Source organism: Octopus sinensis, unplaced genomic scaffold, assembly GCF_006345805.1.
Source record: "Octopus sinensis unplaced genomic scaffold, ASM634580v1 Contig10970, whole genome shotgun sequence".
In the NCBI taxonomy this organism is placed as follows: domain Eukaryota; kingdom Metazoa; phylum Mollusca; class Cephalopoda; order Octopoda; family Octopodidae; genus Octopus; species Octopus sinensis.
Window position 1 is genome coordinate 257,977 of NW_021832232.1, and position 27,056 is coordinate 285,032.

Sequence of the window (27,056 nt, forward strand, 5' to 3'; positions counted from 1 at the left end):
CGAATGACTATGTTTATGCCAGTAACTTCTATAAACTTTTCAAGTAGTGTTTTGTTTATTGAAGAATAAATAATTGTTTCGTAGACTACCAAGTTTTTTTAAAACAATAAGGACGTGAAAAGATAGCTAAGCTAATTACTGGCGTCACGAGACACCCGGCCAGCCTCGCGAATGGCGAAGCCGTTCCCTCGGATCACAGCAATCGACAGACGTTCCAGGAGCCAAGAATACTCTCTTGGATCGCGACTAGTCCTTGAAATCCGTCGGCCGAGCGAGCGAAGGAAGCGGAGTGTCTTGGGGCCGAAAATCCCGGAGGACTCCACGGCAATTGGAGTAAAGAACAGCGAGTTGGAAAGATGGCCGTACTTGAGAATCTTTCGGTCCTCGGCCTGCCTCGAAGCGTGCCCAGGATTGGCGGCGGACTGAGCGAGATTTCCAAGCGAGAACGTGTCCGAACAGGTAGAATCCCAAATAAGGGATTTCCCATGCTCGTATGGGAAGGTGGACATGCCGTCTGGGCGTTTGCCATCCCCTCTATCCAATCCAACAGGTTCAAGGATTGACGGGATGCCAGCTGAAGCGAGGGCTCTCTGTATGATCGAGTTGAGTTCACTGTGACGGGGGGCGCGACCAGCACTTCGCCGGCATGCGAGGGGGTGCAAACCGTACTCGTCAACAGTTCCCCCACAGCGGCATTTGTGCGACTGGCAGATTTTCAGCTCGACGCGGAGGGAAATTGCCATTCTCAGGCATTCCTTGTCCACCAGGTTCCCGATGGAAGGGAGAGCCTTCAACCAAACACCGCTGCCTTCGCAGCGACCTGCACGGAGGCAAGCGACGCGGTGTTGATTGGAGACAGCGATCAGGTCTTCGTATATTTTCCGACAGGAAATTTCATCCCATTGGCGCTGGATAGATGTGGAATCAGGTATACACGGGCCAAACCGAGCTTCCCACCGACCACAGGCAGCAGAGTAATCTTCAGACAATTTGCGTTCGGGAAGGTTTCTGAGAACGATGTCTGAGAGAATACGTGAAGCAGAGCGAGCGGAAAGGAAGGCTGGGAGGGCAAGATCGGAATAAGATCTCATGCCCAGGCCGCCCCAGCGCACCGGTAGAGATGCCTGAGACCAACCCGGATCGTCAAAGGCCAGATTACATAGCGAGCTCGTACCGAGCCTGAGGATATTATCCAGATTTGACAGAAGGTCGTCTCTTTTGAAACAGGGAGCACACCTTAATGTGTAAAGGACCTTAGGCATGGAAAAGTAATTCCGCAGTAGGAAGAAAGCTACATGAGGCTCGATGTCTTTGAGCTTCTCGATCATTTTGGAAATATTAGAGATTTTGCAAGACAACGTGTCTTCAAGGGCAGAAGGACCCATGGGAGCACCGAGAATCATCAAATTGGACTTGTCGGTGACTTGGACGTCAGAAAGGATATTTTGGCACGTGGAAGTTGCAACAGTGAATGTATTTGGGTTAAGATTGATGTTCACCACTTCGGATTTGTTGTCGTTTATAGAAAGGCCAATGGCCGAGAGGGAAGGAATAATGAAACGGAGGTCGTCAAAAACAACATCGGGAGGGCCACAAATGGTCGCATCATCAAGGTACCAAATGTTAATTGGGGAACGGACAGAGTGGGCAATATTATTAACGCCCAAGGCGAAAAGAACAGGGCCCAGGGGGTCACCCTGGTAAACATTATTTATTAAATAATTGTTTTATATATGAAAGTGCTTCGCCTAATAAATTGGATCCAGTTGTAGTTGATTCACTCATGAGCTTTGAAAGATTTCATGTCAAAGTTAAAGTCTGTTGGAATTCGTGTTAAAGTTTGCTTGGAATCTTTCAGTATCGGAAATCTAGGTTTAATTTTGTACTTCAAGTGGAATAGAAAACTTACAAATTATGCATTCTTTTGCAACTCGATCTATAATTTTCCATTTTAATGTAAAATAAGAGTGTAAACATTCATGTTGCAGTTTACGAATTCCAGAATAGCTATTTCGATAAATAGAATCTTCTATAGTTTGCATTTCACTTTCATTATCCATGCAGATAACTAGTTTGTGCTTTGAATAGATCGATATTCTGTGATATTTTCTACAAAACGTATTATTATATATAAAGAAAAGCATTTTATAGAAGGCATGTTGAAAATTCAGAAATAGCGTTAAAAAATATTAAATAGTCCCACACGTGTAACTCATGATAAAAACCACATTAATAATGACATCTGACCTTATGATTTGTTGATAAGTGAAATGTAGCCAGCACGGGAGGCGACATAATTGAACATGCGTATTCTATAAAGTTTTGTTGATGCCTCGCTGTTTTGTCAAAATTGTCAAAGAATATGATGATATAGTTAAAATATTGGAAGAGCAGGGGATCACTGGAATATCTAAACAAAAAATACAAATTAAGAGATATTTTTTTGTTAAACGCGAAATCATCAGGGAAGTAGTGTCGGAATGTGATATATGTCGATTTGCGACACCACAAAAAATAGTTGATTCTGAAAACCACATAATAGTTCAGGGATGGCAAAGATTTTCAGCCGATGTGCCAAAATTAGAAATTTACAATTTTAGGTGTACCCAATTACCTTAAAAAGCAAATTAAAAATTTACAAAGGGGACTAAAACGGATTGCATTTAAAGAATCATTGACTAAATAATTTTAATTATTTATCTTCTTCAAAAAAACCATTTATTTAGGTAAAAAGTGTAATCATTAATTTAATTAGTTAATCAATTTCTCAAGCTTCCTTTGACAAAATTCACTTCTGAAAATAGAGATTCACAGGCATACGTCGATGAAAAAATTATTATTATCGCGATCGTTAATTTTTTTAAACAGCAAAATTTATCAGGAATGGAATTCCATACTGTCAGTATTTCGTCTTGTGAGGTCTTTTCATGTGAAACTGATAATTGATCATTTTCAATTATTTCCAAAGTATTTCTCAAATCAACAAATTTTTGTTTCCAAATAGAACTGTAATGTAGATCTATTAGCTGCATTTCCAGATCTTAAAAATTTATCCATTCTAGAATCTTCAAATTAAGTTTATTAAATCTGAATATATTATAAATTTGGATGTTTGAGAAAATGGTTTGAATTCAACAAATCTCGAAGAAAATTCATGAATTATTGACTGAATTAACGATGAAAATTCAAAAATTTGTTTAGGTAGATCTATTTTTTATGGAAAGTTAATATAATTTTAGGAATTTTTTAGTATTTTAAAAATATTTAAAATTGTTGAAAAGTACGTCAAGGTTAAGAACAACGACTTTGGCCTCAAATGCCTGAATTGAATCAATCGCGTGATATATTAATTTATTACCACCTTGCAAATCTAGTTCAATTTATTTAAATGGCACGTAAAATCTGCAAAAAATGTTAGTTTAAGGATCCATCCAAGGTCCATTAATTGTGGATACTTATCACTTACTTTTTCACTATGTAAAAATATTTGCACTTCATCCAAACACTGGACAAATCGTTCAAGAACTTTTCCACAGCTCAACATATTTATAAAAAACCCATATGTACAGAATTTACTTCATTTAATAATGTCTGAATTTTTTTTATGTAAGGACCGAGCAGATATGAAGTTAATTATTTTTATGACAACGATTGTAATGTGCTCGAATCCAGATTTTGCACATAAAACCTGAAGGTTGTAAGAAAAAACAATGAATGATGTAATGAAATCCAAGAACTGGATGCCCGACGTGCCATGTAACTAAGCTGACAAAACCATTATTCTTTCAATCATACTGGGTGGAACCATCTGTGGTTATTGATACTATTTTTGAAATATCTATCCTTTTCTCTGTGATCGAATTTACAACTGTGTTAAAAATATCGACTCCTTTATTAGTTGTTGCTAATGCTGGCAAACACAATAATTGTTCCATAATAGTATTCACGGCGCAATATCTGACAAAATTGCTAGGCGTGACAATCCAGATATGTCAGTACTTTCGTCAACACAAAGGGAAATGAAATCACAAGACTTAATATCTTTACTTTGTTAAATAGAGATATTTTCACTCATCACCAAAATTTTTTCCTTTACCGTGTTTCGTGAGAGGGAAATATTTTTTATTTTTTCTATAATTTTTGGATTTTCTTTGAATAAGAATGGTGCACATTTTATTCACGCTTCTTTTATATATTCACCATCAGAAAAAAGCTTCCCATGCTTCGCAATAACATGAGAAATAACATAACTAGCACTGATTGAATCAGATTGACCGTTAACAAGTGTTCTGAGTGATTCTGATTGTTGAGAGTTCTTTTTAACTGAGATGCAAGTGTTTCTTTTTGTTCATCCTTAGTTTTCTCAGATTATGATTTGTGAATATTTTAAAAATGGCGTTTTATTTAAGATGTTCGGCAAGCAATTTAGCCGGAGCACAACACACATAAAGCTTTGTCGCCTAAAAATAAAAAATTAATATTAACCTCTGTTCAGCAACCTATATTTTTTAATCCATGAATTTTGAAATGCTCTATTTGGGAAAACCTCTATTTTTGGGGTAGTTTGAAAAAGATAATTTTGTTGTCAGACTGCAGAATTTTTGGTGGACCATAGGAAAGAAATATAGTTTTCAATGATTCCGAAACTGTAACTGCTTCTTTATTTTCTATTTATTTGGCAAAGAAAAATTTTGACATTCATAAGATGTTTATAGGAATCATTTATATCTGAATAAAACGAAAGATCGACTAAATCAACTTGATAGATAAAAATAAACTATGGAATGAACCGTTATCGAGGTTAGCACACCTATCATTAGATTTAATATTACCTCCAGAATTTACGAAATTTTTTAAGAAAACGAAATTTTTTTAGTCCTGAAAAATCTTCTGGTATTGTATTATTTATTAAAAAATTAAGAATATTCTTATTCTCCTGATCATCCTTTACAATGTTGGCAAATCTCATTCGGATAATACAGTCGGACCTCGGTTTGAGCCACATGGTGGCTCATAAACCGAGGTTGTATCATAAACCGAGGTTGTATCATAAACCGAGGTTCGCTAATAATCCTAATTAACAGTACTTTAAGTAAAAAATAGTTCACAAGAAACAGATAGAAACAGTTCATAAGTTATACTTTTTTGAAATAATGCGTAATCTTTTCTCCAAAACAATTTTTATCCCGTAAATTAATCATTATTTTTTTCCTTAGGGAGTAGAAATCATTTAATAATTCTGGAGAAAGTTTTCATATATTTTCCTCCATATTATTAATAAGAGTCAGTGGATCTATGATGTCTGTTGATTCAGGCCCATTATAAAAATTTATTTCGCTTTCAAGCAATTCTTCGACAGACTTCGTTCACCATCTCTGTCACGTCCGTATGAATCTTCGAATTGATATTTATTGTTTCCTCCCATCTACACTCAAAAATTTTTTTCCAACAATTTTGAATTTGATTTGAAGTTACATTGGCCCAGGCTTCAGAAATTAGTTGCATCACATTCCGTAAATTGAGACTTTTAATTGCTTCCAAAAAATTGCTTCTATTTTCACAAATGCATCCAAATTCGATAAGTAAATTACTGTAATCTGTCTTCAGTGCTTTAATTATGCCCATATCCAATGGCTGAACTAACGATGTAGTGTTTTTAGGTAAATATAAAAATTCATTAAAAACCCAGCTTTTAAAAATTTCAGTTGTCATCCACGAATTTTTGAAGCCAACCATTAGACGATTTGAAATTATTCAATGATAATTTTGAAGCGACCATCGACCCAATTTTCTTAATGGTCGGTCCAGATAAGGGAACTTTTTCAAGTCACAATTTGTGAAAAATTTCGAAAACTTTAAGATCGAGATTTTTAAGCTTTTCAGAATCACTAGTTTGCTCGGATAAATCAGAATAAATAGTTCCATTATCAAGAAAAGGGAAATCTTTTTTATACGTGAAATTGTAGCCCTGCTAGCGTTGAAAATTTCCGCAATTCTTCGCTCTGAAAGCTGGTTCCGTTTAATATATTGGGCTATTTCGAGTTTTTTTTCGTGATCAATTTTCATTTTAGGCATCTAGAAAACATAGAACAGTGGAAAATACTTCAACAAAGATAACAACGTGACAAAGAAAAAATTCTTTAAAATAAACGATAAAATATATAAAATAAAAATAACTATATTACAAAATATTTAGTTTATAGCAACTTTTAGATGGCTCATAACGAGGTCTATTTTTAATTGATTTTTACAAACCCCTTAGGAAAAAAGCAGTTTCAAAAAACGTGGCTCAAAAATAGAGTTTGTATCATAAAGCGAGTATGGATCATACCCGAGGTCTGGCTCATAACGAGGTCCGACTGTATTATCTTAAAGTGCGAAATCATCTTTAATATTGAGTTGATAATTGTCGAGAGCTTAATTCAACGTTAAATCCAAGGTCACAGCGTTTCACTTTAGGCACGCGTTTCATTTATGACGCGTGACAATTAATAACTTCGGTCGACGGATTTCAAGGACAAGCCACAATCCAAGAGAGTATTCTTGGCTCCTGGAACGTCTGTCTATTGCTGTGATCTGAGGGAACAGCTTCGCCATTCGCGAGGCTGGCCGGGTGTCTCGTGAGGCCATTAATTAGCTTAGCTATCTATTTTCTTTGATGGTTGATGTTATACCAAAAAAAATTAATAACTATCGGCAACAGATTTCTAGTTCAACTTTTTTAGTTGACAGTGAGAAAGAAAATTTTGACACGATAATTGCTGACGTAATTGCTGAAAATGAAGAAGAAAATGATGATGAGACAATATATGACCAAACTGAATGCAAATGTTCACACTTGCACACGATAACAGGAATGAATAACCTTGAAGAGAATATTCACCGTTAGTTTCCTGATGCGTTAAAAGACTATTACAATTTCAGAAAAATATTGGGCATATATATGAAGAAATCTGCAACAGGAAACAAAATAACAGATTATTTTCGTGTAATAGAATAAAAAAAATTTTTCTACTTAAAAATACTCTAATTATCAATAAAATTAGTGAAAACATGTTTAAATGTTCTTTAAAATACTTTACTTATTTATAAATTAATGAAAATATACTAAAACTATTAAAATGTTTATAAAAATGAAGAAAATTTCAGACCTCCATTTTTGGGAAAACTTCCATTTTTGGGGCAATTTTTCAAAATTGATGCCCCAAATGGAGGTTATACTGTACCATTTAATAAAACAAAATGTTAAAATTATTAAAAAGAATTAATCCATACTTCATATGGTGTGTGAAGAGATGGTGCGGTTGCTGGCACGGGTACGGCCATCTACTATATGAATCGGTTGAAGATCAAAAATTTGAAAATAGAAAACGAAACCACCTGTGAATTTGTGTCTCTCGAGTTATTATGTGGATAAGAGTGGATTCTGATCGGGGGAATGTACTCTAAGAAATTAGTTGAAAACAAAAACTCAATTGCTGATTTCTTCAAACGCAATTAATTTGTACTGATTGCTTAAGATCTAAACTCTAAATGCCTATCTTTTGGCTATCAAAAAAAAATCGAGATGGAAAAATCCTGCAGACTGTATCCGATCAAGTTTGTTTTGACGTTTGGACAACGGAAAAACCAAATCATTTTTCATGCCATGGAGATGATTTCTTAGCGCTGTTCTTAACTTCACCCTCATTAAAGCTCTTATGTCAACTCCCGAGGATAATCGAAGACATCGGCAGTGATCATGCCCCCAGATGATGACTATAATGCTGTATCTAACATTAATGGAGGATATCTTTTAGCACTATAGAACCGCAAAAACGGACTGGGCCTTCTATGAACTATTCATTTCTTCTAAACTTGGAAACTCCTGTTTGGCAGTTGAGGAGAATGAAGATGCAATAGAAAGAACAGATGACTACATTAGAAGCCTGTTGAGCAGCTTTTTGAAGAAGTACTCTGAAAAAATCTACTCAAAACAGAAAATCCCAAATACTTCCGGGGTCTACGAAAAAATATTGTGCTTAAAAAATAGACTTATGTCAAAGCTTAAAAGATGCTTGGATCTCCTAGACCAGTGGTTCTCAAACTGGGGTACGTGTACCCCTGGGAGTCAATAGTAGAATACGAGATCTATCCGAAAACATAAAAGAACAAGTTATTTTCTGGTTAATTATTATTTCATTACTGAAATAAAAAGTGCTGCCAAAATATCACAAAATCGGATTTTATATAATCGATTTTTTGTTTTTGTTTCCGACTAAATATCTCTGTAAACAAGGATTTTTATTGTTGTTTAGTTTAAAATCAGTTCATCTTGCAAGGCTGAGTGTTGTTCATGATATTCGGGTGTGTCTTTCGTCAAAGGATCCAGAAATCGATTGATTAGTGGTTGATAAACAAAACCATCCATCTCATTAATTAAATAAGTTTTTTCCTTAATTTGTTTAAAAATCGATAAGGGGTGCGCGAAAAATTATTTAGCTGGCAAGGGGTACGCAAGGCAAAAAAGTTTGAGAACCACCCAAAGCCTCCTTGAGTAAAATACACAAGCAGATTGAAACGTTACTTAATTAGTGAGTCTGAGACCCAAGAAGCAATAAGGGCAGCCAAAAATGCGGCCTCAAAATATGACAAGATTCCAATGGCCTGTTTTAAGCATGCACCGAATTGTCTGATGTCTCTGCTTACAAACCTCTTCAATTCCAGCCTTCAGAGAGGATATGTTCAAAAGTCATACAAAACCGAAGTTCGAATGGTTCGAAAACTTAAGAAACCTAAAGAAGAAGCCTCGAGCTATAGGCCTATAAGCCTAATTTGGTCTACATCAAAGATAATGAAAAATATCATCTATATGGCTAGTACTGCATATATAAAAAAATCGCTGACTCTCTCACGATCAGTGGAATTTTCGCCGGGCCGTTCATGTGCTGACTGCATCTATTGACTGAATTCAATAGTATCTAAGGCAAGAGATTCTGGCTTATCGACCAGTATTGTGTGTTTGGATGTGTCGAAGGCTTTTGACAGTGTTTGTCATTCCTTCTAACTGGAAAATCTTGAAAATTAATGCAGAAACTCTTGGATGGTTAGCGAGTTTTTTTTGAATGGGAGAATCTCCTTTGTCAAATATGTTGGTCAAGATTGAAAAGCCATTCTCCGAAAAAGAGGAGTATCTCAAGGCTCAGTTCTCAGCCCATTATTGTTTAACGTGTACATGGCAGACTTTCCAAAACGTGTGTGCATCTCGACAAATGTGCTTATTTATGCTAGTGACGTTATTATTACGGCGTGAAAATAAGACTAGTGAGGTGACCATAATTCCGGATTTTAAGATCTTCAGCGTGATTAGAAGCGAAGCCTGGGTTGACGGTCGACATGGCTAGGTTCCCGTTGGAGAATGTGTCACAGCAGGTAGAATCCCATATAAGGCATTTTCCCTGCTCAAAGGGGAATGTAGTTAAGCCGTCAGGGCGTTTGCGTCACCTCTGTCCAAACCGATAGGTTCGAGGACACACGGCACCCCGGAGGCTTCGAGGAATCTCTTCACAATGTCATTCAGTTCACTATGGCAAGGCGCACGGCCTGCACTACGGAAGCAGGAAAGGGGATGACGAGAGGATTATAATTTTATTTCCTAATTGGATCAACGGGAACTGTAGTTGACGACGACAAAAAAGATTCAAGATTGAATTCTATTTTTGTTAGTCTTTAAAGTCTTCAGAGATTTGAAAGATTTGATTTTTCAACCTAAAAAACAAAATTCATTCATTTCCCCGTAATATCGACATCTTAAAATGTCAGGCTTCAATTAGAACATCGGGAAATCGATTTTTATTTACAGGGCGATGCTGATTATTTGTAACTAAGATTATAAAAGGTCTTTGGCTTTTTTTCTAAATCCGGGAAATCAGATAAAATCATTGTTTTCATGTTAAGTGAGTGAAAGTGCAGACTACCTATATAAGCTTAACTCAACAAAATAAAATCTAATGAAAATGAAGACTTTTCTTTTCGTCCGAGCATAAGAATGTGCCTAAATAATACTATACCATTTCCTATACTAAATGGGATTAACGTCAAACAAAGTGGGATTAACGTCAAACAAAGTGGGATTAAGGTCAAACTATGTGGGATTAAGGTCAAACAAAGTGGGATTAACGTCAAACAAAGTGGGATTAAGGTCAAACTATGTGGGATTAAGGTCAAACAAAGTGGGATTAACGTCAAACAAAGTGGGATTAAGGTCAAACTATGTGGGATTAACGTCAAACTAAATGGGATTAAGGTCAAACTATGTGGGATTAACGTCAAACTAAGTGGATTACGTTTATTATAAATATACCATTTACAACTCTATTTTGCATGTACGAAATTTAATTTGCGGTCAGTAAACTCATTTCTGCAAGTAAGAAATGATTTTTGCGGTTAAGAAAGTCATTTTGCAATCAAGAAAATTAATTTGCGGTCATGAAAATCGGTTTTGCAAGTGGGAAATTATATTATATTTCGACGCAGCAAATAAAAATGCCACGTAAATCATTGGAAGAGAAAAATCAAATGCATAGAAATAAAATACATTTAATTTCAGCTGCAGAATCAGGTGGAGATTGGAAAAAAACAGCACTTGAACTCAATATCCCGAGAACAACGAGAACAATATAATTGGATGCATCTCAAATCTAGGACTCATTTACTGTAAAATCCGAAGGGGAGCTTTTAAAAAAGAGCAGATATGGTTAACATAAAATTTTAAAAAAAGAATTTTTGGTGTTAAATCCCACATAGTTTGACCTTAATCCCACTTTGTTTGACGTTAATCCCACATAGTTTGACCTTAATCCCACTTTGTTTGACGTTAATCCCACATAGTTTGACCTTAATCCCACTTTGTTTGATGTTAATCCCACATAGTTTGACCTTAATCCCACTTTGTTTGACCTTAATCCCACTTTGTTTGACGTTAATCCCACATAGTTTGACCTTAATTTCACTTTGTTTGACGTTAATCCCATTTAGTATAGGAAATGGTATAGTCACCTAGTATTTCTTAAAAATTATCTTATTTGTTCCAAATTAAAGGCTACAAAAGACTAATTAAGAATCTATTTCCAATTTCTATAAAAAAAGTTCTGCAATTGAGATATTATTTCTATACAAGACTCTAATTTCTTGGTTGTTACAAAATGTAATTTAAAACTCAAAGTTAATTTTATTTATAATCATTCTGGCAGTCTCGACTGGTCTTTTATTATCATTTTATCTACAAGAGTATCACTCAAGTAGAATATATTTCTCGTTAAGTCAGTGAATCTCAGATGTTAAATGTGTGATAAAAACATCACTCATTTCGGCGATATAAATATGTCTGAAAAAATTTTTCTATGATTTGTCAATAATTACCTTAAAAGCGTATTCTCAAATGAATCAAAAAAATCGAATTATCAGAAAAATTCTGATCAGAAAAAATGTCATTAGAATGTCATTTATACATTGAGTAATGCAGAAAAGATTTTTATTTCCTGTTGGACAAACCAGCTATCTCCCTTCCATTTAAAAATTAAGTCGAATAAATCCAGATATTAATTAGGTCTTCAAAATATCTATGGGTTTAAGAAAAGTTTTTATTATTTCTTGACCACAAAGTGAAATATCGCAGATTAAAAATGTTGGTAAATCTAGATATTAAAAAATCTTTAACAAATCTATGGATTTAGAATTTCTCACCAAAGCTTAGTCCTTTTTTATCAAATTTAAAATCTGGAAGAAGAACTTAGTACAGAATTTAGAAAAGCAAATAGAATTAGTCCTGAATTGAAAAAACCAAAAGTGATTTAAAAACTAATTAATCGACTTCCTGGATAGTTGGTCCGGAATTATCACCAGATGGCGCAGGACCTGAACCATTACCAGAGAATCCACCAGGGAAACCGCCAGGCATGCCACCAGGCATTCCTCCTGGAGCTCCACCTTGTTGATACATAGCTGTCATAATAGGAGTTGCCACATCTTGCAATTCTTTCATAATGCTTTCAAGTTCCTCAATATTAGAATTAGAATGATTGAGAGTGTCCAGTTTGGAGAGAGTGGACGTACATGAACTCTCAAGTTTTTCACGGTCAGAAGAAGGAATCTTGTCTTTGTTCTTATCATCGGCTATTGTCTGTTTATAGCTGAAACACAATCCTTCAATTTCGTTCTTCTTGGTTACGAAATTTCTAATCCTCTCGTCATCCTCTTTGAATTTTTCAGATTCGTTGACCATTCTCTCGATTTCTTCTTTACTCAGACGTCCCTGTTCATTTGCAATGGTAACTTTATTTTCTTTTCCAGTTCCTTTATCCATTGCGGATACGTTGAGAATTCCATTTGCGTCAATATCAAATGTGACTTCAATTTGAGGAACGCCTCGAGGCGCAGGGGGAATCCCACTGAGTTCGAATTTTCCAAGAGCATTATTATCCTTGGTCATTGACCGCTCTCCTTCAAACACTTGAATTAACACTCCTGGCTGATTGTCTGCATAGGTTGTGAATGTCTGAGTCTGCTTCGTTGGGATGGAAACATTTCTTTTTATCAACGGAGTCATTACTCCACCAGCAGTTTCAATTCCAAGAGAAAGTGGTGCAACATCCAAAAGCAAAAGCTTCTGAACATCTTCGTTCTGTTCGCCCCCCAAAACAGCGCCCTGGACAGCTACAACTATACCACATCTCTATTACCAGCTCCAAATGCAACAGCTTCATCAGGGTTAATTGATTTGTTCAGTGCCTTATTATTAAAGAACTGAGCAAGCATTGTCTGTATTTTGGGTATTCTGGTCGACCCTCCAACAAGGATAACTTCGTTGATTTTGGATTTGTCCAATTTGGCATCAGCAAGTGCCGACTCCACTGGCTTGAGAGTCATTTTAAACAAAGAATCGCAAAGACTTTCAAATCGAGCCTTGGTGATCGTTGTGTTATAATCCTTTCCATCAGCCAATGAATCAATCTCAATCGAGGCCTAAAATATGTATCCACAACACACACCGTCGTGCTATTCGACAATGTTCTCTTTGCTCGTTCACAGGCAGTCCTCAGTCTTCGGAGAGCCCTCTTATTTTTGGAAATATCGACAGATTGCCTCGTTTGGAACTCATTGACACAATATTCGACCATTTTATTGTCAAAATCTTCGCCACCCAAATGAGTATTTCCATTTGTGGACTTTACTTCGAAAATTCCATCTTCAATAGTCAAAATCGAAACATCAAATGTTCCACCGCCAAGGTCAAATATCAGCACATTTTCTTCTCCACTTATCTTCTTATCCAACCCATAGGCAATTGCAGCCGCAGTTGGCTCGTTGATAATTCTGAGCACATTCAACCCAGCAATCGATCCAGCATCCTTAGTGGCCGTTCTTTGTGCATCATTGAAGTAAGCCGGCACAGTAACAACTGCACTGGTCACTTTGTACCCCAGAAAAGACTCAGCGGTTTGTTTCATTAATCCCAAAACTGCGGAAGAAACTTCTTCAGGGGTTATAGACTGCTGTTGTCCTTTGTAAACGACATTTATTTTGCATCCTCCGCTGCTGCTGCGGACCACTTTGAAGGGGAAATTTTTTATGTCGGACTGCACGTAAGAATCATCAAAAGGTCGGCCAATAAGTCTTTTAGCATCATAAATTGTGTTTTCGGGATTTACAGCACACTGGCTTTTGGCTGGGTCACCAATCAGTCGTTCTGATTCGTTAAAGGCGACATATGAAGGGGTTGTTCTGTTTCCTTGATCATTGGCAATGATTTCCACTTTGCCATTGATAAAGGCACCAACACAGCTGTAGGTTGTACCGAGGTCAATTCCAATTACTTTTCCAGTAGAAGTCTATTATGGATTAAAATTAAAGAAAGTGACATACCATTAACAAGTATTGCGATATTAAATTGCCGTAACGCTTTTAAAGGAAACGTTGTAGAGAATGTGCTGGAAAAATCGAGTATGAATTTATTAGTTATCGATTTAAGGTTTTCCATTGTCAAACATTAAATATATATTTATAATATTTAATTAATATAAAAAATTTATAATTTTCTAATCTCTGTAAATAATTTAACCTAAAATTAAAAATACTTCCTATAATTTAGGCTTTTAAACCAATTTTAAATAAGAACCTAACATGGAGTATACCACTGGTAAAATCCCATGGAAAATTACGGAAAGTAAAAGTGCCTTCTGAATAAATTTTTGATATTTGTATCCTTTAGATTTAGTGTTCATAAAAAATTGATAAAGAATGTGGAAATTCTGAGAATTTTCTATGTGAAACGAGTCGAAAATATTTTATTCTTTGCAACCTTATTCATTCTGTGTATAATAATATAGAATAGACTGGTTACAAAACATAGCTATAGTTATTTAAGATAGCTGGGTGTAAATAATTCTCTATATACAGTCAACTATTCTTAAAAAGACTAGAAAATATGCTCGCCGTATATCTATTCAACAAGAAACGGCAAATTGCATCTTTTCTGAGTTCAGAGAATTAGTGTGGAGTGCCACCTCTTGGTTATCCCGAAGATTTAGGACTTAGTTACATAGTTAAATAGTTTAAAAGCCCAGATGAAGTTACGTTCTTCCCTTTCCGAAAGAGTAAATGTCTAGAATGGGACTGTCCATGTACCGACACTTTCTCCTGTCCAATCTTGATAACTTACCTCTCTGTGTGTACTAAAGACCTCATGAGATCAAATGGCTGTATCGGCGAGGGAACAGCTAAACAATTCTATTTCTTATTATTGATAGAGTTTTGTGAAAATATAAACTCAAATTTCCCTTTGGCTCGTTCGGATGGAAAGTAGGTCACAGGCGTGATGTGACTTTCTCAAGACAATTTGAGGACAAATATTTTTAAAATTCCTTAAAATTCGCCCATTTTATAGATTTAGATTACCATAGTAATTTTATCGGTTTTTTACGAAATTTAATTAACTAATTAAATTACAATGATGACACGTGGATAACCACGTGAGTGGTTTTATTGTTTATTTCGAGGGACTATTTAATGAATAGTATTCGACTGTTTTGCCAATAAAATTGTATGTCTGTTTTTTAGTTTATTATAATTTTTTTATTATTTAGAATTAATTTTTAATTTAAAAATTTCGGTTTGGTGTGTTATTTATACATTTTTTCATAACCTAAGTTTACCTTGATTCATAACATTCTCATTTAGCTCATAGTAATGTCAGATGAAATAATATATCTGGGAACAGAATATACACCAAAATCTAACGAAACAAAAGTTCAATCATCAATCGACACTCCCACTGTTATTACAAATAAGCCTGAAACCATTCCTGAGTCAAATATTGGCCCAATGCAACGACTATATGCGCGTATTGTATCCGCAATTGGGGATATAAACAACGACTTACTGCCATCATATGCAGGAAGCAGAACCGCGATGGATCGTTTGAGACGAAATATTGGCCAAGCACGTGCTCTTTGCAAAGAAGGAATTGGAAAAGTGGAAGTTTTAAAAAGAAAATGATTCCATTTTTGTCTATTTCGTAAATCTAAATATCCTTTCTTACTTTTTCATAATTTTCATGAATATTTAATTCATGGAAGATTTAATTAAATAAAAAATGAATGTAAATTTTTTTAAATAATTTAATTGTTTACACCAGCGGTTCTCAACCGGGAGTCGCTTCGGGGGTCAAATCAGCCCAGATCGATCGTAGGGGGTCGAAACCAAATTTTCATAAGAAATCTTTTTCTCATCCAAAAATAATTTGACTATAGTAAAAATAGAAAATCCAGTATTATCAGTTTCCAAATATTTGACGAAAAATAAATCTTCTGTAAGAATAGCATGATCGTCAAAATATCTTAAAAAGTAAGCATTTAACAAGATTAACCTGACATATCTTATTAGAATTGATTGGTCTATCTAAATGTTTTCTTCTAAGATGATCCAACAATTTGGACGGTTTCATTGCATCATTTGATAATGATTTATTACACAATAAGCAGTGTGGTCCATTATCAAAGGAATTTTTTATAAATTTAAATGCCAACGTCTTGTGGTTCACGCTGAGGTTATATTTTCCAATTTTATTTTATAGGTGCGATGGTTATCAAAGGGAAATGCATTAGAACGATTTTTAATATTATTTGACACAATGGTGAATTTTCTAACTTCTGAGGGTGACAAAAATTTAGCAGATTTAATTGTATTGAAAAGAAAGAAATTATTTATTTGACGTGGATTTTTGGAAAATTTAATGAAATTTCATTAGAACTTCAGGGAAAGTATGTGACGTTAATAGATTGTAAAAGAATTATTCAAATATTTTTCAAAAAATAAAGTTGTATAAATATAACTTGGAAAAAAAATTATTATAATATTCCCTAATTCCAATCAATTTATCAAACATTTGATGAAGATATTAACAACTTTTTGCAACATTTATTAAGTATAAAAAAGATTTGATTCTTCAATTCCAAGATATTCTTGAATTAGAAATACCATCTTGGATGATTAATCCTTTTTTATCGAAGCCAGAAGAAGAAAAAAATATATTAAAGAGGAATTACAGTACGACCCCGGTTTGGGGCAGACCCCATGGGTGGGGCACCCTCGGGTTTTGGGGCACCCCCGCTTTTAGGGGCAGTTTTTGAAAACAGTAAATTTTTCATTCTATTATTTATTTTTGATGACCCCGGTTTGGGGCACTTATTTAATTTATTTAATTACAAAATGTTAGTTTATTTATTAATTATTAATTAATACTATTATTTCACGTGTTTATTTTGACTTTAGTATGGTTCGTAAAAAGAATTCAAAGATTAATTATGAAACAAAAATTAAAATCGCTAAAGATATAAAACATGGTCAATTTTCAGAAAGAGATCTTGCTAAAAAGTATAAAACGAGCAAAGGTATCTTTTTTAACTAATTATTAATTACAGGTACTATTTCTCGCATTAAACAAAATTTTGTTTATTATTTTGACGCGGGATTAACTGAATCCGATAGAATCAAGGAATCACATGATCCAAATAATGAATTAGATAGATTAGTTTTTGAAACTTTTCTACGTCTGAGAGATGAATTTCTTCCAATTTCTGGAACTATCTTAAAACTGATTGCAAAAAAATTATCTAAAAAGATAAATTATGAATCATTTAAGGCAGGCATTCTCAACCTTTTTTTGTTCATCGCCCCCTTAGATATTTTGTCGCCCCCCTTTGAAATGTTATCGCCCCCTTGTCCACCTACAATTTAAAAATTTTTTGGCATTGTCCCTTAATTGGTTGTTTTTTGTACATAACTCAAAAATCAAAATATAAAATTATAAATCAAATGTAAAAAATTGAATTTTTATTAAAAATTATTAGTGAGACCCTTGATATTGATGTTTACTCGCTAAATATTCTATGTCGGGTTTAATTCTGCTCAACTTTAGGCGTATATCGCCTCTATAACACACTTCCAGTCTATTTTTTTCACATTGTGTATTATGATTGACAAAACTAAATCCACTTTTAACCAAATAAGTGGTAGGGAATGTCAATAGTACATTACTCATTTCCTTCCATAAATTTGGAAATTTCATTTGTAGATCTTTTGATTGCCAAAATTTAGAGATACCATCCTGTTGAAATCTGTGAATATATTCTTCATTATATTTAAATTCAATTATCTCTTCTTGGATTGTTTCGTTCATATCTTCTGGCACACATGAAAACGGATCAATCATCCATGCTTCAAATTCCAAATCAAACAAATCTTTGAATCTAAGAGATATATCCGCTTCTAGTTCCGTCAAATGTTGACAATATGTCAAAATATTGTTTTGACTAAAATATTTACTTATCTCAGATAGTTGTGAAATGTTTCCAAACTGATTTTAGAAAAATTATGTCGATAAAGCAATAATTTTTTTCAAATGTTTTCATTATTCTTTTGCAATCAATCATGTTGACAAAATTTCATTAAATTTTGAGTCTAAATTATTAGGCTTGCCATTAAAAATATTCTAATTAAATAATTTTTAATAAATATAAATTTTATTTTTTATTAAATATATTATCGCCCCCTGTACAAAATTATCGCCCCCTTGTACAAAATTTTCGCCCCTAGGGGGCGATTCGCCCCCGGTTGAGAACACCTGATTTAAGGCATCAAATGGATGGCTAGACCGGTTCAAGAAAAGACACGAGTTGCTATTTAAAACTATAAGTGGAGAAAAGAATTCATCTGACCTTTCTACGGTTTCCAATTTTTTTGCTGATTATGACAACTGTTTGGAAACTGTAGGAAGTGAAAATATTTTTAACTGTGATGAAACAGCTTTATACATAAAGCGAACGCCGTCGAAATCTTTTGTTCAATTTAATGACAAATGCAATGGAATTAAAATGAGCAAAGAGAAAGTTACCCTTCTCCTTTGTTGTAATGCACTTGGTGAAAAGTTAAAACCTCTATTAATTGGAAAATTCAAATCTCCTAGGTGTTTAAAAAATTTTAACGCTGAGGATCACGGAGTACTATATGCTGCATCAAAAAATTCGTGGATGACTAGTGATATTTTTGGGAAATGGTTATGGAAAGTAAATCAAGATATGATCAATGAAAAGAGAAAAATTGTCTTAATACTGGATAATGCGAGCTGTCACAGAAATACAGAATATTCCAATGTTTATTTACTTTTTCTTCCCAAAAATACGACCGCTTTAATTCAACCCCTAGATATGGGAATAATAAAATCCTTCAAGTCCCTCTATTTCAATAAACTGATTGATTTTACTCTTATATTTGAAAAAGAACAGCTTTCTGATTTGAATTTGAATAATGTCAATCTTAGACAAGTCATTACAGTTGTCGGGGAGGCATGGAAAATGATGTCAGAGACAACGATAATTAATTGCTGGCAGAAAATAAATGAAAACAGATCAAAAATTTCGGATAATGTACAGTTGGACGAAGAATTAATAGATGACGTGATTTCAGATGTTATTTCAATGGATTCGACAGATATTATTGAGGACAAAATTACTTATGATGGATATGAATCTAAAAAATCATCAATTAAAGAAATCATAAACATCGTGAATTCTCTAGAAGATAATATTTTCAGTACATGTCCACAATTTTTGAAAATCTACTACGAATTTAGAAAAAAACCTATCAGGAGAACTGAAAAAAAACCAATTCGGTGAGAAAATTACTGATTACTTTTAATAGTATTTTTGTTGGATTTATTAAAATTTTTAAATTTTATTAAGAAAGGACTATGTTAGAATTTTTATTAATATTAAATAATTTTAATTTATAGTCTAAAATGCAATAAAAATCTATTGAGGAGAAAATAAAAGCAAAAAATCTTTACCCTCGCATTTTGGGGCACCCCCGCTTTTTGGGGCACTATGATAAAAATGCTGCCCCAAACCGGGGTCGTACTGTAATTACTTTAAAATTCAATCCAGAATTAAAACTATTATAAAATTATTCCGTCGAATCTACACACCCGCTGCGCAATGCGTCCTGGAGATTCAAACACTTCTCCTGACATTACCTTATGGTCCCCAAACATTGCACTTGACACCAAATGGACAGTCGTGTACGACCTACCAACGACCCACAATCCTATTCTAATCAAAATAAATCATCTCCCTGCAAAGAAGAGAATTATAAAGACCTACATTAATTACAAACGTAGGAAATGGGACTCCTTCAGGAATGACACTGAGCGTATATTTAGTAATTTTTCTTGCTCCTTCTTTCGATCATTTGATGCTGCTGTTGCTTTCTTTACTAATACACTTCATTCTGCTGACAAAAGATTTATTCCCCGCGGTTTCATCCAAAATCACGGCCTCCCAAATCGACGACATACATAAATGGAAATGCGGAATATCTAGCAGAAATCAACAAACAAATCGACGAATTAATCAAAAAACATAAAAATGAAGAATGGAATGATTTTATCACATCTATATCCCCACATACTGGATCCCGTGTTTTCTGGAGAACCCTCAGAAAAATTCATAAAAGGCAAGCATGCCCTCTCTCACATGCCACCGGTATTTCGTCTAAAAAATCTGTCCTATTTTTTCGGGATCAAGCCAACATCTTAATTTGTCATTATGCAAAAATTAGTCACCTTCCTACCCCAAAGGATCTCCGTTTCATAAGAAAATTTCATTATAATTCCAATGTCGATTCTACACACTTTATTAACATCCCAGAATCACTTACCAAGCAGCTTGTTGTTAACTCGCAAAATTCTAACTCCAGAGGTCCGGATGGTCTTGACATCCACTATCTAAAAAATCTGGGTCCAAATGGCTTTCTGGCTCTGACTAATTTAATCGAATACTCGATCAACCATGGTTTGGTTCCAATGCTTTGAAAAAAATCTATCATCATCCCTATTCCAAAACCAAATCGAGATACCTCTGACCCTTCTTCTTTTCGACCTATCTCTTTGATTTCAGTGGTTTCAAAAATAACAGAACGGGTAGTACTGAGCATCACAAAACCTTTCCTCCCATTTGCTAAATCTCAACACGGCTTTCGTTCTTTGCATTCCACTTCCACCCATCTTTCAAGACTGACACAATTCATTGCGGATGGGTTTAACAATCATAATCCTCCTCAAAGAACAGTTATCGCATTCAGTTATCCCAGAAGAGAATTCACGACTTGGTAGATACGAAGGCAATCAGATGTCTTGGAATAAACAAGCTTCTGGGATGCATTCCGCCACCAATAAACAACAACGAATCCTCTCTCTCAAGAGAACCCCGAGTGAACTTGGCCCGTCTCCGCTGTGGCCATCATATTGGGCTACGCAATTATCGTCGAAGAATAGGCCTTGCTGAATCCACGCATTCCCACTCTCTCGATGACCTTTTCTCGTGTCGAGGCCCACCTTCTGCTTCCTCAAAACACCGGATCGCGATCGGGGATCTTTGGGAGCGTCCGACATTGACAAGTTCGTTCTTGTTAGCCACCGGTTTCCTTCAATTGAAGAGGCCGGGGTAAATAAATAAATATTCCGTCGAACAAAAAACCGAAAAAACAAGGAAAGATCGTTAAAATTGAGATTAAACATTTGACATATAGGACACACTTCTTGATTTTCTTCTTAATATTCGATCTTTTCCGACCAAGTTTTTCTTTGATGCGCTTGTCCTCCGTATTTAAATATTGTAGCCAAATAGATTTTTGTTTCTTCACAAGGAGCGATATCTCAGTTGTTCCATTTGGTGATGTGGTAACCATTTCTGTGTCCATGAACTGTTTCTCCGCTGCTCCTCGTATTGATTCTTGGATTTGTCCCCAGAGTTTGGGAAATGGTTGATTTGTTTCCACACTTCCTAAATTCGTATCAAGACATTTCCTATAGTTATCTCCCTTTTGTTGTATTGAGAGTCCATTTAAGTCGAGTTTTCTCTTCCTAAGGATATCCTGACTCCCTTTGATATTTGTTTTGTTTAGATGTTTATTCAGTGATATTCTTGCAGTGACCATTTTGTGGTCACTGTCAATGTTTGACCCACCATATGACCTTGCATCAGTGAAAAGAGCTTTGTCTTTAGATCGACAGATTATAAACAATTAATGGCTTCTTTATTTTTGTTTATTTTCAATGATTTAGTCAAATCTTGGTACTTTTTTGCTAATCGCAATACGAATGTCATGTTCAGGATTCGAGCGATTTCTGTATTTAGTTTTAATTGCCAAAAGAGAACTGAATCCTGACTCGCATAAGTATGTCGTTGCAAATGGAATACCTTTTGAGATAATTTTGGATACATTTTCACTACTGAACTCCAAAACTACTCCACTTTACAATTGTGAAACTCTATTTTAAGTGCTTTGTTTGTTCGAAGATCAATCAGATCTTCTTTTAGTTCATGATCATCTGACAGAATTTTCAGAAAATGGACTCAAAATCCATTCATCCGTATTATTTAGATCTGTTCCGTTCCGAAATATACCTCAAAAGACGTGAACAATACTTCTAAATGAGATATAAATTTCTTTACGAAAAATGGGATTCATTGAATTGTCGACCACCTTTTCTCAGGTTGGGAAATTCGTGAGATTGTATGTTTCTATTTGCCGACGCCAAAGAGATAATTTATTTTTGAATGCAACCATTTTTCGTGGCATTTGAGGATGGTAACATCTGTACATTGAAGAGATCATCTTAAATTATTCATGTGAGTAAAAATGTCGGTCAAATAAGCCAGCATCTGAATAAATTCGTGGGATTCCAAATATTGCAATAATTCATGATTATATTTATGAAGAAATAATTTTAATTCTTCGTTTGACTCAAAGATGCGGGGTAAGGCCTGACATTGGTAAAGTCAGCGAATTTCGGTATGAAATAATAAAATAGAATGATTGTTGCAAGATCACTGCAAATTGTTTTAAAAATTCAATGGTTCATAGCACGACCTCTTATCCAGTTAATAATTTTTACAGTGGTGTCAAGTACATTTTTCAACAATTGGGGAAGAATTTTAACAGCTAATACATAGCAATGAAGAAAACAATGCTTAATCCTTATGTTCGGGATTTCATTGTTTAGTAACCCAGCAAAACCGGACATATTTCCCAGCATTTCTGGAGCACCGTCTGTACAAATAGACCCTATTGTCTGGATATTAAAATCTTGTTTCATAAAAAAATCTTTAACAATGTTAAAGACATCTATTCCTTTCGTGGTTATTTTTAATTCTTCACAAACCAAAAAATCTTCTTTCAATGCACTATCATGAAAATACCTCACTAGTGCAATAAGTCCAAGTAGTTTTGTGTCTTGCAGGGTGCATGAATGCAGTGTTGCAAGTGAATAGACCGTTTGCCTGACAAAAATCGACAAGTAATGTTCCTGCCACGTTCCTTATTCCCCTCCCGTGTTTTCCCATGAAGGTTTCATCTGGGTTTCTTCGTAATCCCACTTTGGCGTTAAGGTCGCCAGCAATGATAGTTATTGACGAGTAAACAAGTTCAGAATAAGCTTCAGACAGGCAAGAGTAGAACAAGTCTATCTTAGTGGGGTCTTTTTTCAATCCATCCACTGTGGGGTGCGTATACGTTTATAATGGATAGTAAGTTTTTAGATGGGCAAAGCTTATTCGTGCTGATCTGATTGGAAAGAGCATGTGCTATGCTCAAAAACAATAAAAACCCAGGACCAGACGGACTAGGACCAGAGCTACTCAAGTATGGAAGTGAAAACCTAAATGTCTCATTGCGGACCTCTTCAACGGAATGTTTAAAACAAACAACCATTTACCCCATGGGCGAGGGATACTGGTCTCTGTCCAAAAACCGAACAAAGCTAAAGGAAAAGTGGAGAATCTGAGGCCAGTAATTCTTATGAATATCATACGGAAAGTTCTTGTAATCATTACGCTAGAAAGAATAAAACCTCGCACCGAACTATTTATATCCGCTTTTAAACAGCGGATTTCGGGAAGGAAGATCGACTTCTGACATCGTGTGGACCCATAGATGGTTCAAAAATGCGACATACATTCTTGGCATTGATATGTCAAGAGCTTTTGACTCGATTAATCGTCAGAAATTAATGAAAGTCCTCGCAGGATTCCTTAATGAATCTTCTATCCGGATGATCAGGGCACTTTTATCAGAAACCTATCTATCGGTCAGGGTACGAGACAAGTGCTCTAAACCATTTGAAACAACATCTGGAACACCTCAAGGGGACCCGTTATCTCCTATACTGTTTGTCATATATCTGGAAGCTGCATTGAAAGAACTAAAATCATACTATGAAGGAAAGATCAATTTGGTGGCATACGCGGATGACGTGGATTTTATTTCTTCCGACAGGGATGCTCTGGAAAACCTACTGGAGGTGATGCCAAATAGACTTGCTGAGTGGTTTCTTAATGTAAATGTGGAGAAAACAAAATTTACTGAACTAGCAAGACAGAAGTCTAAGCTGAACGAACATTGGAGAAAAGTAAAGAAACTCGGATCTCTATTGGGAGACGAACAAGACGTGATTATGCAAAAACACATGCAAACAGTGCACTACGCAGCTTAAAGGAAAATTGGTTAAAACGCAAAGAACTCAGCACAAAAAGACGGATACGACCATAAAATTCACTAGTGAAGCCTATACTCCTATATAACGCCGGAACTTGGGGACTTTCCGCTACAGACAATGACAACCTAGACTCTTTCCATAGAGATCACCTCCGACGTACTCTAGCCTTCAAGTGGCATTCAAGGCTGAGTAGCAAAACAGTTAATGCCAGAACATCAAGCAAACCAATCACGCTCGAAATTACCGAATGCAGATGAAGGCTGTTTGGACACATTCTAAAAATGGATTTAATTGCACCGACAAACGCCGCTATGGAGGACTATTTCGAAGCTGAGGGCCATCGTTTCCGTGGGCGACCAAGAAATACTCTCCCGGGTACGCTGAATAGAGACCTAAAGAGGGCTGGTAAAGAATTGAAGGACGGGGACGATCTCGATGCACTACGGGACGTGCCTGGCGAATCGCCAAACTGTTCCCTGGATAACGGCGATCGAAAACCGCTGAAAAAGCCAGTTCACCTCCCAAGGATCGTGAGTGCGTATTGAGATTTTGGCCCCGAGCTTGCGAAGGAACTTTTCAGTCTTTGGACCAAGAGCACCCGACGTCTCCACCACTATCGGCATCACGAAAAACTCGTCCGAAAGGGCAGAATATTTTAATAGCTTTAAATCTTAGCCTTCTTAGCAGCAGATTTAGCCTCCAGACCACACGGAATTAGATGTGAGACAGAAAAAGTATCCCACCAGGTTGCATCCCATACGAGGTCTTTTCCGCCCTCAAAAGGGAAAAGGTTCATCCCGTCAGGACGGTTCGAGGACCGAAGGAAATCCCGCCGAGTCGAGAGCCCTCTGTATGATATCATTCATAGCAGAGTGCCTCGGAAAACGTCCGGCACTCCTCCTGCACGATAAAGGATGCAGACCGAAAGAGTCAACAGTGCAGCCACAGCGACACACGTTCGGGACGCATTGCCTTAGTCCGAGGCGCAAAGAGATTCCGATCCTTACCGATTCATCGTAGAGGAGAGTGCCAGATTGGTCGTTCGGGAATGCACAAAGCCAAGCTCCACTAGCCGGGAATGCTGCCGAAAGAAGGCAAGCCCATTCAGTCTAATCTACTACCACCAACAAAATTGTGGAAATCCGAGTTGACAAAAACCTTCAATGCTATCCCGAATAATAAGTTTGACAAGGTGAGGATAAGTTCACAGAAGTGTCTCAAAAAGTCGAAATAGAAAAGTTCCACAAATATGACCTGCGGCAAATAAACTAGAGGCGATTCACCGAGCGAAAGTGAAAATCATAAATGTCGTTATGACCTGAGACGGAATAGTATCAAAATTTTTCAAAAAAATTGGAGGCGCTCTAAGTGGAAGACAAGGTGAATGCATATATCAAGACACTGTTGTTGCGAAAAATCATAGATAGAATGCAAGACAAGGCGAGACACTGGTTATCGATATGCGTTGAGAGAATGGTCACTGAATCTAGATAGCGCGTCGACATGGATCTGCCTATCCATGCTATGAATGTAGGACCTAAGAGAATGAGGTTAACGTAAAGAAATACATCAAATTACCAAATACCAAATTATTTTTATGTTTATTGTAATCGCATCCGATCGAATTCTTTTTTTTTTAAAACTATTTTTTCGTTACAAAATTAAATGTAAGATAAAAGTAAAAGAAAATTCCTAACCTCTCAATATTTAAAAAGAGACTTAAGGCGGAAAATAATTTTTGAAATAAAAAAGGCTCCATTGGGGATCGAACCCAAGACCTTCTGTTTACTAGACAGACGCTCTACCACTGAGCCATGGAGCCTACAAATGAGGTTAGTTCTATCGAAACTAATAACTGTGAGAAAAGAAATTATTGATTAAAATCTATTAAATCAACTGATTTAAACATTGAATATTAATGATGAGATGGATGTCAACGAATATGTTTCCGTGGACCGTTATGCTAAAACATACTGTCATATTGAAGAAGACCAGATATTGTCTACACTTCGAAGAATTAATGACAGTAATGAAGAAGACATAAAAGAAGACTTTACTAAAGAAACCTTCTGAAAATGAAATGGCTAATGCGTTCGAAGTTATACTGCGCGGGATCGAGTTTACTTTAGGGAGTTCAACAGGGCAATCCACTAGGTCCCCTTCTCTTTGCCTTGGAATTATAGCTCGGTTGGTTTCTTCCGAAATGAATATTTGGTATCTGGACGATGCCACTATTGGCGGCTCCCCAGAGACGATTTTCAAAGACGCTTTATCGTTAGCACCTGCGCTTCTGAGGATTGGAATGGAGATTAACCCCACCAAATCCGAATTAGTCAGTCTCAACCTTCCTGATAAACGCCTTGACGACCTATCATCGTCCCTCCGCACTGGTCTTGGCCAAGTGCGCACGACTGATGTAAATGATCTCCGGATCCTCGGATCCCCCATCTTGCCGACCGCTATTAAGAGTGATCTTCTTACTAAACATTCGACGCTAACTGGTTTGCTGGACCGCCTCACGTTTTTGGACAACCACGTCGGAGAAGGAGAACTCCTCACTTACGGAGAAGTTCCAATTCCTTCTATTCGCGGTTGAGACTTCCGGTTCCTTGGACAGTAAGCAATCAGCTTTGTTCAGGAGATCGGGTCCCGCATGTCTGCTCTCACAGGCGACGCCCGCGAATCAAGATGGTTTTTCGAGCGGATATCCCTTGCGATAGTACGCTCTAATTCAGCGGTTCTCAACCGTGGTCCCCGGGGACCACTAGTGGTCCCCAGAAAATTTTTAGTGGTCCCCAGGAATTTTCGAAAAATAAAAATATATTAAAGTTAAAACTAATTTTACAATTAAGTATAAATCAAAAACATTGAAATTAATCAAGCGGTTCTCAATCGTGGTCCCCAGAAAATTTTTAGTGGTCCCCAGGAATTTTCGAAAAATAACAATATAAAGAATTCCCCATTTTTA

The 27,056-nt window shown here is 35.9% G+C and overlaps 2 protein-coding genes and 1 non-coding gene across 3 annotated transcripts; 1 reads left to right on the top strand and 2 right to left on the bottom strand.

The window, feature by feature from the left end:
• Positions 1 to 11,811: 11,811 nt before the first annotated feature.
• Positions 11,812 to 13,970, bottom strand: LOC115228824 (heat shock cognate 71 kDa protein-like). The gene is given in 4 exon segments (XM_029799301.1): positions 11,812 to 12,694; positions 12,697 to 12,990; positions 13,023 to 13,868; positions 13,903 to 13,970. Coding segments are annotated over 4 exon segments (1,995 nt in total). The 5' UTR covers positions 13,906 to 13,970; the 3' UTR covers positions 11,812 to 11,842.
• Positions 13,971 to 18,410: 4,440 nt separating this feature from the next.
• Positions 18,411 to 19,211, top strand: LOC115228796 (tigger transposable element-derived protein 6-like). Its single transcript, XM_029799283.1, has one exon. It carries the CDS (start codon positions 18,411 to 18,413, stop codon positions 19,209 to 19,211), a length of 801 nt encoding a protein of 266 aa, XP_029655143.1.
• A 6,627-nt stretch (positions 19,212 to 25,838) lies between these two features.
• On the bottom strand, positions 25,839 to 25,910 carry Trnat-agu. Its single transcript has one exon. It is a non-coding gene; the product is annotated as a tRNA-Thr (tRNA).
• Positions 25,911 to 27,056: the final 1,146 nt, after the last annotated feature.